This window comes from Coregonus lavaretus, assembly GCF_964263955.1.
Source record: "Coregonus lavaretus genome assembly, chromosome: 16".
In the NCBI taxonomy this organism is placed as follows: domain Eukaryota; kingdom Metazoa; phylum Chordata; class Actinopteri; order Salmoniformes; family Salmonidae; genus Coregonus; species Coregonus lavaretus.
The window spans coordinates 46856285-46869858 of NC_140003.1; the positions used below are offsets into that span (position 1 = coordinate 46856285).

At 45.4% G+C, this 13574-nt stretch overlaps 1 protein-coding gene across 1 annotated transcript in view; it reads right to left on the bottom strand.

Annotated features, from left to right (window-relative positions):
* LOC311143478 (integrator complex subunit 6-like) overlaps positions 1–13574 on the bottom strand; it is a 58803-nt gene continuing 45229 nt past the window's right edge. Inside the window, exons 12-18 of the mRNA XM_084179305.1 lie at positions 10217–10432; positions 9772–9895; positions 9440–9582; positions 8986–9187; positions 8259–8810; positions 3238–3331; positions 1–469 (exon numbers count right to left, since the gene is read on the bottom strand). Coding sequence (XP_084035431.1) covers positions 376–469; positions 3238–3331; positions 8259–8810; positions 8986–9187; positions 9440–9582; positions 9772–9895; positions 10217–10432 — 1425 coding nt within the window. The 3' untranslated portion in view covers positions 1–375. The remainder of the gene's footprint in view (positions 470–3237; positions 3332–8258; positions 8811–8985; positions 9188–9439; positions 9583–9771; positions 9896–10216; positions 10433–13574) is intronic.

Here is a 13574-nt window from a genome sequence, read left to right on the forward strand (position 1 = left end):
AGAGAGAGGAAGGAAAGAAGACATTTAAAAGATTCAAATGAGACCAAAAACATCCGTTCCTCCTTCGGCCCTGAAGTTGTTGGAAACTTTGTACAATGGGACCCACTCCCCTTAGCGATATCAGTTCACCACACCATCACTGATGAGACAAGACATCACACTGACACAGAGGCAGACAGGCCAACAGCACTGTCTTCTCATTCCTCGGGTTAGTTAGTACACATTATATCCCTCTTCTCTCTCTCTCTGTTGGACTCTTTCTGCCTGGGTGAAAAGTGCAAGCTGAGGGGTGAGGGGTGAAGGGTGAGTGAAGGGGTCAAGGTTGAGGGGGTGAATGGTGAGGGTTAAAAGGGGTGAGAAGGGCACAGATGTCCGTTAGAACCCGTCCTGGTGGTTCATATTTTTGGCCCTGTTGTGGATCTCTTCTAGAAAGTTCTCCAGCTGTTCTATCAACACCCGCTTCTTGAACCTGCGTAGAACAGAACAGAACACGATCATGGATATAGAAATAGAACAGAACAGAACATGCTCTCGATGGTGCAGCTGTAGAACTTTTTGAGGATCTGGGTACCCATGCCAAATCTTTTCAGTCTCCTGAGGGGGAAAAGGTGTTGTCGTGCCCTCTTCACGACTGTCTTGGTGTGTTTGGACCATAATCGTTTGTTGGTGAAGTGGACACCAAGGAACTTGAAACTCTCGACAGTGAGAGTGGTAGGCCAGTGAGAGACAGAATAACAACAAAAATCCAGACAAATGCATGTCAAAAATGTTATAAATTGATTTGCATTTTAATGAGGGAAATAAGTATTTGACCCCCTCTCAATCAGAAAGATTTCTGGCTCCCAGGTGTCTTTTATACAGGTAACGATCTGAGATTAGGAGCACACTCTTAAAGGGAGTGCTCCTAATCTCAGTTTGTTACCTGTATAAAAGACACCTGTCCACAGAATCAATCAATCAATCAGATTCCAAACTCCCACCATGGCCAAGACCAAAGAGCTCTCCAAGGATGTCAGGGACAAGATTGTAGACCTACACAAGGCTGGAATGGGCTACAAGACCATCGCCAAGCAGCTTGGTGAGAAGGTGACAACAGTTGGTGCGATTATTCGCAAATGGAAGAAACACAAAAGAACTGTCAATCTCCCTCTGCCTGGGGCTCCATGCAAGATCTCACCTCGTGGAGTTGCAATGATCATGAGAATGGTGAGGAATCAGCCCAGAACTACACGGGAGGATCTTGTCAATGATCTCAAGGCAGCTGGGACCATAGTCGCCAAGAAAACAATTGGTAACACACTACGCCGTGAAGTTCTGAAATCCTGCAGCGCCCGCAAGGTCCCCCTGCTCAAGAAAGCACATATACAGGCCCGTCTGTAGTTTGCCAATGAACATCTGAATGATTCAGAGGAGAACTGGGTGAAAGTGTTGTGGTCAGATGAGACCAAAATGGAGCTCTTTGGCATCAACTCAACTCGCCGTGTTTGGAGGAGGAGGAATGCTGCCTATGACCCCAAGAACACCATCCCCACCGTCAAACATGGAGGTGGAAACATTATGCTTTGGGGGTGTTTTTCTGCTAAGGGGACAGGACAACTTTACCGCATCAAAGGGACGATGGACGGGGACATGTACCGTCAAATCTTGGGTGAGAACCTCCTTCCCTCAGCCAGGGCATTGAAAATGGGTCGTGGATGGGTATTCCAGCATGACAATGACTCAAAACACACGGACAAGGCCACAAAGGAGTGGCTCAAGAAGAAGCACATTAAGGTCCTGGAGTGGCCTAGCCATTCTCCAGACCTTAATCCCATAGAACATCTGTGGAGGGAGCTGAAGGTTCGAGTTGCCAAACGTCAGCCTCGAAACCTTAATGACTTGGAGAAGATCTGCAAAGAGGAGTGGGACAAAATCCCTCCTGAGATGTGTGCAAACCTGGTGGCCAACTACAAGAAACGTCGGACCTCTGTGATTGCCAACAAGGGTTTTGCCACCAAGTACTAAGTCATGTTTTGCAGAGGGGTCAAATACTTATTTCCCTCATTAAAATGCAAATCAATTAATAAAAAATTTTACATGTGTTTTTCTGGATTTTTTTGTTGTTATTCTGTCTCTCACTGTTCAAATAAACCTACCATTAAAATTATAGACTGATCATGTCTTTGTCAGTGGGCAAACTTACAAAATCAGCAGGGGATCAAATACTTTTTTCCCTCACTGTAGGTGTTTAGTCCCAGGGTCCTTAGCTTAGTGATGAGCTTCGTGGGCACTATGGTGTTGAACACTGAGCTGTAGTCAATGAATAGCATTCTCACATAGGTGTTCCTTTTGTCCAGGTGGGAAAGGGCAGTGTGGAGTGCGATTGAGATTGCGTCATCTGTGGATCTGTTTGGGACTGTATTCGAATTGGAGTGGGTCTAGGGTTTTCCGGGATGATGGTGTTGATGTGAGCCATGACCAGCCTTTCAAAGCACTTCATGGCTACAGATGTGAGTGCTACGGGGCGGTAGTCATTTAGGCAGGTTACAATGATGTTCTTGATACAGAAATAGAAGACATACACAGGAGAGAGAGTCTAGTTGAACATCAATAAAGAAACTAAACAGAGAAACCTAACAGAGAAACTTAACAGAGAAACTAAACAGAGAAACCTAACAGAGCCTACAGAGGGGTTTTAGTTGGAATACTCTAGTGGAGTTCAGGATATTCCAGTAAATGTGTCTAAAGTGATAAAAGTATAAATTAAAGTTAGTTATTCAAAACTGAAAACAAGCAGCCAGACAGTAATACAAAGAAGAGTTCCAAGCTGATAATAATAATAATAATAATAATAATAATAATAATAATAATAAGGCATTTAGCAGACGCTTTTATCCAAAGCGACTTACAGTCATGCGTGCATGCATTTTTGTGTATGGGTGGTCCCGGGGATCGAACCCACTACCTTGGCGTTACATGCGCCGTGCTCTACCAGCTGAGCTACAGAGGACCAAGCACCGTGCTCTACCAGCTGAGCTACAGAGGACCAAGCACCGTGCTCTACCAGCTGAGCTACAGAGGACCAAGCACCGTGCTCTACCAGCTGAGCTACAGAGGACCAAGCACCGTGCTCTACCAGCTGAGCTACAGAGGACCATCATGACCGTCATGATCATGTACCAACATGGTAAAACTACAGTAATACTAGTTTGACTTGGAGTCTGTTTAGAAGCTTGTACTGGAGGTCGTGTTCCTCACCTTGTGGCCTCTTTTATAATGTTCCGGAGGAATATCAACCGTGTGTCAAAGCTTCCTTGGATCTGCTTCAGGAAAAGGAAGATTTTTTCATAGTCTATAAAAACACAAGAGAGAAGGGAAGAGTCAAGCAGAGTGAGAGCTGCCGATTAAACTAGAACACTTTCCATTCTGGGATTTCAGACGAGAGATCAAACAATGGCAGGCTATGAAACTAGGTCTAAGGAGTAATGGTTGGAGAGAGAGTCAATGGACTGAATGACTACCATCACACAGTCCTCTAGACATACAGGCCACAGATTAATGACTACCATCACACAGTCCTCTAGACATACAGGCCACAGATTAATGACTACCATCACACAGTCCTCTAGACATACAGGCCACAGATTAATGACTACCATCACACAGTCCTCTAGACATACAGACCACAGATTAATGACTACCGTCACACAGTCCTCTAGACATACAGGCCACAGATTAATGACTACCGTCACACAGTCCTCTAGACATACAGGCCACAGATTAATGACTACCGTCACACAGTCCTCTAGACATACAGGCCACAGATTAATGACTACCGTCACACAGTCCTCTAGACATACAGGCCACAGATTAATGACTACCATCACACAGTCATCTAGACATACAGGCCACAGATTAATGACTACCATCACACAGTCCTTTAGACATACAGGCCACAGATTAATGACTACCATCACACAGTCCTCTACACATACAGGCCACAGATTAATGACTACCATCACACAGTCATCTACACATACAGGCCACAGATTAATGACTACCATCACACAGTCCTCTAGACATACAGGCCACAGATTAATGACTACCATCACACAGTCATCTACACATACAGGCCACAGATTAATGACTACCATCACACAGTCCTCTAGACATACAGGCCACAGATTAATGACTACCATCACACAGTCCTCTAGACATACAGGCCACAGATTAATGACTACCATCACACAGTCCTCTAGACATACAGGCCACAGATTAATGACTACCATCACACAGTCCTCTAGACATACAGGCCACAGATTAATGACTACCATCACACAGTCCTCTAGACATACAGGCCACAGATTAATGACTACCATCACACAGTCCTCTAGACATACAGGCCACAGATTAATGACTACCATCACACAGTCCTCTAGACATACAGGCCACAGATTAATGACTACCATCACACAGTCCTCTAGACATACAGGCCACAGATTAATGACTACCATCACACAGTCCTCTAGACATACAGGCCACAGATTAATGACTACCATCACACAGTCCTCTAGACATATAGGCCACAGATTAATGACTACCATCACACAGTCCTCTAGACATACAGGCCACAGATTAATGACTACCATCACACAGTCCTCTAGACATACAGGCCACAGATTAATGACTACCATCACACAGTCCTCTAGACATACAGGCCACAGATTAATGACTACCATCACACAGTCCTCTAGACATACAGGCCACAGATTAATGACTACCATCACACAGTCCTCTAGACATACAGGCCACAGATTAATGACTACCATCACACAGTCCTCTAGACATACAGGCCACAGATTAATGACTACCATCACACAGTCCGTCTCTAGACATACAGGCCACAGATTAATGACTACCATCACACAGTCCTTTAGACATACAGGCCACAGATTAATGACTACCATCACACAGTCCTCTACACATACAGGCCACAGATTAATGACTACCATCACACAGTCATCTACACATACAGGCCACAGATTAATGACTACCATCACACAGTCCTCTAGACATACAGGCCACAGATTAATGACTACCATCACACAGTCATCTACACATACAGGCCACAGATTAATGACTACCATCACACAGTCCTCTAGACATACAGGCCACAGATTAATGACTACCATCACACAGTCCTCTAGACATACAGGCCACAGATTAATGACTACCATCACACAGTCCTCTAGACATACAGGCCACAGATTAATGACTACCATCACACAGTCCTCTAGACATACAGGCCACAGATTAATGACTACCATCACACAGTCCTCTAGACATACAGGCCACAGATTAATGACTACCATCACACAGTCCTCTAGACATACAGGCCACAGATTAATGACTACCATCACACAGTCCTCTAGACATACAGGCCACAGATTAATGACTACCATCACACAGTCCTCTAGACATACAGGCCACAGATTAATGACTACCATCACACAGTCCTCTAGACATACAGGCCACAGATTAATGACTACCATCACACAGTCCTCTAGACATATAGGCCACAGATTAATGACTACCATCACACAGTCCTCTAGACATACAGGCCACAGATTAATGACTACCATCACACAGTCCTCTAGACATACAGGCCACAGATTAATGACTACCATCACACAGTCCTCTAGACATACAGGCCACAGATTAATGACTACCATCACACAGTCCTCTAAATATACAGGCCACAGATTAATGACTACCATCACACAGTCCTCTAGACATACAGGCCACAGATTAATGACTACCATCACACAGTCCTCTAGACATACAGGCCACAGATTAATGACTACCATCACACAGTCCTCTAGGCATACAGGCCACAGATTAATGACTACCATCACACAGTCCTCTAGACATACAGGCCACAGATTAATGACTACCATCACACAGTCCTCTAGACATACAGGCCACAGATTAATGACTACCATCACACAGTCCTCTAGACATACAGGCCACAGATTAATGACTACCATCACACAGTCCTCTAGACATACAGGCCACAGATTAATGACTACCATCACACAGTCCTCTAGACATACAGGCCACAGATTAATGACTACCATCACACAGTCCTCTAGTCATACAGGCCACAGATTAATGACTACCGTCACACAGTCCTCTAGACATACAGGCCACAGATTAATGACTACCATCACACAGTCCTCTAGACATACAGGCCACAGATTAATGACTACCATCACACAGTCCTCTAGACATACAGGCCACAGATTAATGACTACCATCACACAGTCCTCTAGACATACAGGCCACAGATTAATGACTACCATCACACAGTCCTCTAGACATACAGGCCACAGATTAATGACTACCATCACACAGTCCTCTAGACATACAGGTCACAGATTAATGACTACCACCACACAGTCCTCTAGACATACAGGCCACAGATTAATGACTACCATCACACAGTCCTCTAGACATACAGTGCCTTGCAAAAGTATTCATCCCCCTTGGCGTTTTTCCTATTTTGTTGCATTACAACCTGTAATTTAAATGGATTTTTATTTGGATTTCATGTAAAGGACATAAACAAAATAGTCCAAATTGGTGAAGTGAAATGAAAAAAATGAATAAATAACAGAAAAGTGGTGCGTGCATATGTATTCACCCCCTTTGCTATGAAGCCCCTAAATAAGATCTGGTGCAACCAATTACCTTCAGAAGTCACATAATTAGTTAAATAAAGTCCACCTGTGAGCAATCTAAGTGTCACATGATCACAGTATATTTACACCTGTTCTGAAAGGCCCCAGAGTCTGCAACACCACTAAGGAAGGGGCACCACCAAGCAAGCGGCACCATGAAGACCAAGGAGCTCTCCAAACAGGTCAGGGACAAAGTTGTGGAGAAGTACAGATCAGGGTTGGGTTATGAAAAAATATCTGAAACTTTGAACATCCCACGGAGCACCATTAAATCCATTATTAAAAAATGGAAAGAATATGGCACCACAACAAACCTGCCAAGAGAGGGCCGCCCACCAAAACTCACGGACCAGGCAAGGAGGGCATTAATCAGAGAGGCAACAGAGACCAAAGATAACCCTGAAGGAGCTGCAAAGCTCCACAGCAGAGATTGGAGTATCTGTCCATAGGACCACTTTAAGCAGTACACTCCACAGAGTTGGGCTTTACGGAAGAGTGGCCAGAAAAAAAGCCATTGCTTAAAGAAAAAAATAAGCAAACATGTTTGGTGTTCGCCAAAAGGCATGTGGGAGACTCCCCAAACATATGGAAGATGGTACTCTGGTCAGATGAGACTAAAATTGAGCTTTTTGGCCATCAAGGAAAACACTATGTCTGGCGCAAACCCAACACCTCTCATCACCCCGAGAACACCATCCATGGTGATGGCAGCATCATGCTGTGGGGATGTTTTTCCATCGGCAGGGACTGGGAAACTGGTCAGAATTGAAGGAATGATGGATGGCGCTAAATACAGGGAAATTCTTGAGGGAAACCTGTTTCAGTCGTACAGAGATTTGAGACTGGGACAGAGGTTCACCTTCCAGCAGGACAATGACCCTAAGCATACTGCTAAAGCAACACTCGAGTGGTTTAAGGGAAAACATTTAAATGTCTTGGAATGGCCTAGTCAAAGCCCAGACCTCAATCCAATTGAGAATCTGTGGTATGACTTAAAGATTGCTGTACACCAGCGGAACCCATCCAACTTGAAGGAGCTGGAGCAGTTTTGCCTTGAAGGATGGGCAAAAATCCCAGTGGCTAGATGTGCCAAGCTTTTAGAGACATACCCCAAGAGACTTGCAGCTGTAATTGCTGCAAAAGGTGGCTCTACAAAATATTGACTTTAGAGGGGTGAATAGTTATGCTCAAGTTCTGTTTTTTTGTCTTATTTCTTGTTTGTTTCAGAATATAAAATATTTTCCATCTTCAAAGTGGTAGGCATGTTGTGTAAATCAAATGATACAAACCCCACAAAAATCCATTTTAATTCCAGGTTGTAATGCAACAAAATAGGAAAAATGCCAACGGGGATGAATACTTTGGCAAGCCACTGTACAGGCCACAGATAACACAGCCAGTCTCTATAAACCCCTGGATCTAGACCAGTATCATCATTTCCACCACAAGTTAACAATTTAAAGTCGTCAAAAAAAGTGAGGAGACTTTCTCTGGTTGCCATGGTAGTGTGTTGTGTGGGCGTGGCCCCTGGTTACATACGTCTCCCTGGTTTCCGTATCTCCTTGGTGATGAGGGTCCGTAGCACAGTGTTGACCTCCAGAATCTCGCTGTTCATCACCTTCTTCAGCTCCCCGGGGGAGGGGTACCGGGGCAGACGCTCCTCCTCCACACCCCTCGTCTCTCCTTCGTCCTCACTGCCCTCCGAGAGCTCCGCCTCCCTGGGATGCCTGCTCTCCTCCTCCGTGTCCCCATCACCATCATCCCCCGTGTGGTTCCCTGGTCCGGGGCCGTCTAGAGGGGGTCCAGAGAGGATCTCTCCCTGTCTCGGCTGGGCTGCTGTCCCGGTCTCTCTCACCTCTGGGCTGTAGAGGTTCCCCGTGTGGTTCCCTGGTCCGGGGCCGCCAAGAGGGGGTCCAGAGAGGATCTCTCCTGGTCTCTGTCCTGTCCCGGTCTCTCTCACCTCTGGGCTGTAGAGGTTCCCCGTGTGGTTCCCTGGTCCGGGGCCGCCTAGAGGGAGTCCAGAGAGGATCTCTCCTGGTCTCGGTCCTGTCCCGGTCTCTCTCACCTCTGGGCTGTAGAGGTTCTCCCTCTCTGTGAGGGGGGACCAGCAGGGACAGTCATTCATTCAGTTTAACATGTCAACTACGGTCTCTTTCTTCTACAGGCTCAGCGCTTCCCAGATTAGTGTTTTAACACAGAGGACCACTGACAACAATAGCTTGTGTGTGTGTGTGTGTGTGTGTGTGTGTGTGTGTGAGTGTCTCACCAGTGAGGGGGGTTCTGGAGGGGCTGGCTGCAGGGCTGACGGGGGGTGTATAGGTCCTGCCGGGGCGCAGTAGGGGGGACATGCACCTCCGTCTCTTAGGGCCCCCGACCCCGACCCCGTGCATGTTGGAGTCACCCCCCGGGCGCTTGCCCTTGTTCAGGGGACCCGTCACAAACTCATCCGCCTCGTCAATCATCATCCCCTAGAGAAACAGGATGAACAAATATGACATGACTGACTACAACCAATCAGAGACGTTAAAAAAAAGGAATTTGTTTATTTGGACCAATCACAAAGGCTTTCTAGCTTTCTAATGTTCAACACCGTCCCTAGATGGACGTTTCTGGAAACAAAAGGAAATTGTGAAGGTCTGACCGGCTGATTTCAGACCCTTTATAATGCCTAAGTGGAGGATAATGGTAGTGGGAGGTACACAGGGAGAGGCAGGTCCTACCTTCTTGTCCAGTTTGAAGGGGTTTCCGAAGGTGTGCAGGCGTTTGGGTTGCTCAGGGTCTGCGTCTCTGAGGGGTTGGGGAAGGGCCTTTAGGAAGTCCTGGTAGTTCCCCATCTGGGCGATGGGAACACTGTGGAGCTGGTCTGGACAAACAGGAGGACATATGAAGGCAGAGTAGACAGGCCAGGGTTGGGCTCAAATTCAGTCTTAGTCTCTTCCTTAACAAAACTGGTAGCGAGACTAATTCCAGTTCATTTAAGAACTGAATTGCATTTCTGTGCGCACACACACACACACACACAACCACAACCACCTGACCCACCCACACCCACCTGGGTCCTGTCCGCGGAGCAGACAGCTGGTGCCGAGCAGGTTCCTCCTCATGCGGCTCAGCTGATCCAGCAGGTGCATTCTGGGAATGTCATAGGCATTCCGGAAACCCTGAGGTTTCAGACTCTACACAGAGAGAAAGAGAGATGTGGTGGTATCATATGAAACGGTACTATGGTTTTCTAAAATGACGGTATCGTAACTTGTTGTTGCTGTGGTACTGGTATCCCACCCAACATTATTACACATATACAGTACATTCAATACGCAGAAATAGGAGATATAGAATAGTCATGTGTAGAGCTGATAATTAATACTACATGACAGGGAATCGTGGCTGTTCTAAACAACATACAGTATCTCTATGTGAACATCTCCAGAGATAACATGACGTCTTCATCCTCAAGCATTACAGGCAAGGGCTGTTCGTCGTCAAGTGCTGCTGACCTTGTTGAGCGGCGCCAGCTGAAAGCCAGAGAACTCTTTAGGGTTGAGCTCGAGGGGAAGGGCGGGCGTCTCTCCTGTGATGCTGGCCAGAAGCTGGGTGAAGTCTCTGCGCTGGGCCAGGGAGATGTTCCCACCGCGGGCACGCACCGCGATGCCACCCTCCGCTACCACCTTCTTAGCTACAGACGCTATCAGCCGCTCGTATTCGATCTTGGTCTGAGGAGAAAATACGTGGAGGAGGAGTGAATGGAAACCAAGTGAGAATACAGTGCCTTCAGAAAGTATTCACACCCCTTGAATTTTTCCACATTTTGTTGTGTTACAGACAGAATTTATTGTCACTGGCCTCCACACAACACCCCATAATATGGGTATGCTTGTCATCGTTAAGGACTGGGGAGTTTATTTTTTTTTTTAAAGGATGGAGCTAAGCACAAGCAAAATCCTAGAGGAAAACCTGGTTCAGTCTGGTTTCCACCAGATACTGGGAGATGAATTCACCTTTCAGCAGGACAATAACCTAAATTTTTGAATTTTTTTACCAAAAAGACAGTAAAAGTTCCTGAGTGGCAGAGTTACAGTTTTGACTGAAATCTGCTTGAAAATATTTTCAGGTCTTGCAAAATATTTATCTATCAATGACCAGCAAGCAATTTGACAGAGCTTGAAGATTTTTTTAAAGAATAAATGGGCAAATGTTGCACAATCCAGGTGTGGAAAGCTCTTAGAGACTTATCCAGAAAGACTCACAGCTGTAATCGCTGCCAAAAGTGATTCTAAGATGTATTGACTCAGGGGTGTGAATACTTATGTAAATGAGATACTTCGTATTTCGGCATTTCATTTTCAATACATTTGCAAAAATGTCTAAAAACATGTTTTCACTTCGTTATTATGGGGTACTGTGTAGATGGGTGAGCAAAAACATTTCTGTAATCCATTTTGAATTCAAGCAGTAACAACATTATTTGGAATAAGTCAAAAGGTATGAATACTTTCTGAAGGCATGGATAGTTCTGGAACTGAATGGGAACCAAGACAGTATGCACTCACACACACACCAACCATAAACACACACACACACACACACACACACACACACACCAACCATAAACACACACACACACACACACCAACCATAAACACACACACCAACCATAAACACACACACACACACCAACCATAAACACACACACACACACCAACCATAAACACACACACCAACCATAAACACACACACACACACCAACCATAAACACTCACACCAACCATAAACACACACACACACACCAACCATAAACACACACACCAACCATAAACACACACACACACACACCAACCATAAACACACACACACACACACCAACCATAAACACACACACACACACCAACCATAAACACACACACACACACCAACCATAAACACACACACACACACACACACACACACACCAACCATAAACACACACACACACACCAACCATAAACACACACACACACACACACACCAACCATAAACACACACACACACACACACCAACCATAAACACACACACACACCAACCATAAACACACACACACACACACACACCAACCATAAACACACACACACCAACCATAAACACACACACACACACACACCAACCATAAACACACACACACACACACACACACACACACCAACCATAAACACACACACACACACCAACCATAAACACACACACACACACACACCAACCATAAACACACACACACACACACCAACCATAAACACACACACACACACACCAACCATAAACACACACACACACCAACCATAAACACACACACACACACACACCAACCATAAACACACACACACACACACACCAACCATAAACACACAAACACACACCCCAACCATAAACACACACACACACACCCCAACCATAAACACACACACCCACCAACCATAAACACACACACCAACCATAAACACACACACACACCAACCATAAACACACACACACACACCAACCATAAACACACACACACACACACACACACACACCAACCATAAACACACACACACCAACCATAAACACACCATCCATAAACACACACACACACACACACCAACCATAAACACACACCAACCATAAACACACACACACCAACCATAAACACACACACACACACACACACCAACCATAAACACACACACACACACACACACACACACCAACCATAAACACACACACACACACACACACCAACCATAAACACACACCAACCATAAACACACACCAACCATAAACAAACACACACACACCAACCATAAACACACACACACACACACACACCAACCATAAACACACACACACACACACACACACACACACACACACCAACCATAAACACACACCAACCATAAACACACACACACACACACACACACACCAACCATAAACACACACACACACCAACCATAAACACACACACACACACACCAACCATAAACACACACACCAACCATAAACACACACACCAACCATAAACACACACATACCAACCATAAACACACACACACACACCAACCATAAACACACACACACAAACCATAAACACACACACACCAACCATAAACACACACACCAACCATAAACACACACACACACACCAACCATAAACACACCATCCATAAACACACACACACACACACACACACACACCAACCATAAACACACACACACACCAACCATAAACACACACACACACACCAACCATAAACACACCATCCATAAACACACACACACACACACACACACACACACACCAACCATAAACACACACACACACCAACCATAAACACACACACACACCAACCATAAACACACACACACACACCAACCATAAACACACCATCCATAAAAACACACACACACACACACACACCAACCATAAACACACACACATACCAACCATAAACACACCATCCATAAACACACACACACACACACACCAACCAACCATAAACACACCATCCATAAACACACACACACACACACACACACACACACACACACACACACACACACACACACACACCAACCATAGAAACACACACACACCAACCAACCATAAACACACACACACACACACCAACCATAAACACACACACCAACCAACCATAAACACACACACACACACACACCATAAACACACCATCCATAAACACACACACACACACACACACCAACCATAAAAACACACACACACACACACCAACCAACCATAAACACACACACCAACCATAAACACACACACACACACACACACAACCATAAACACACACACACACACACACACACACACACAC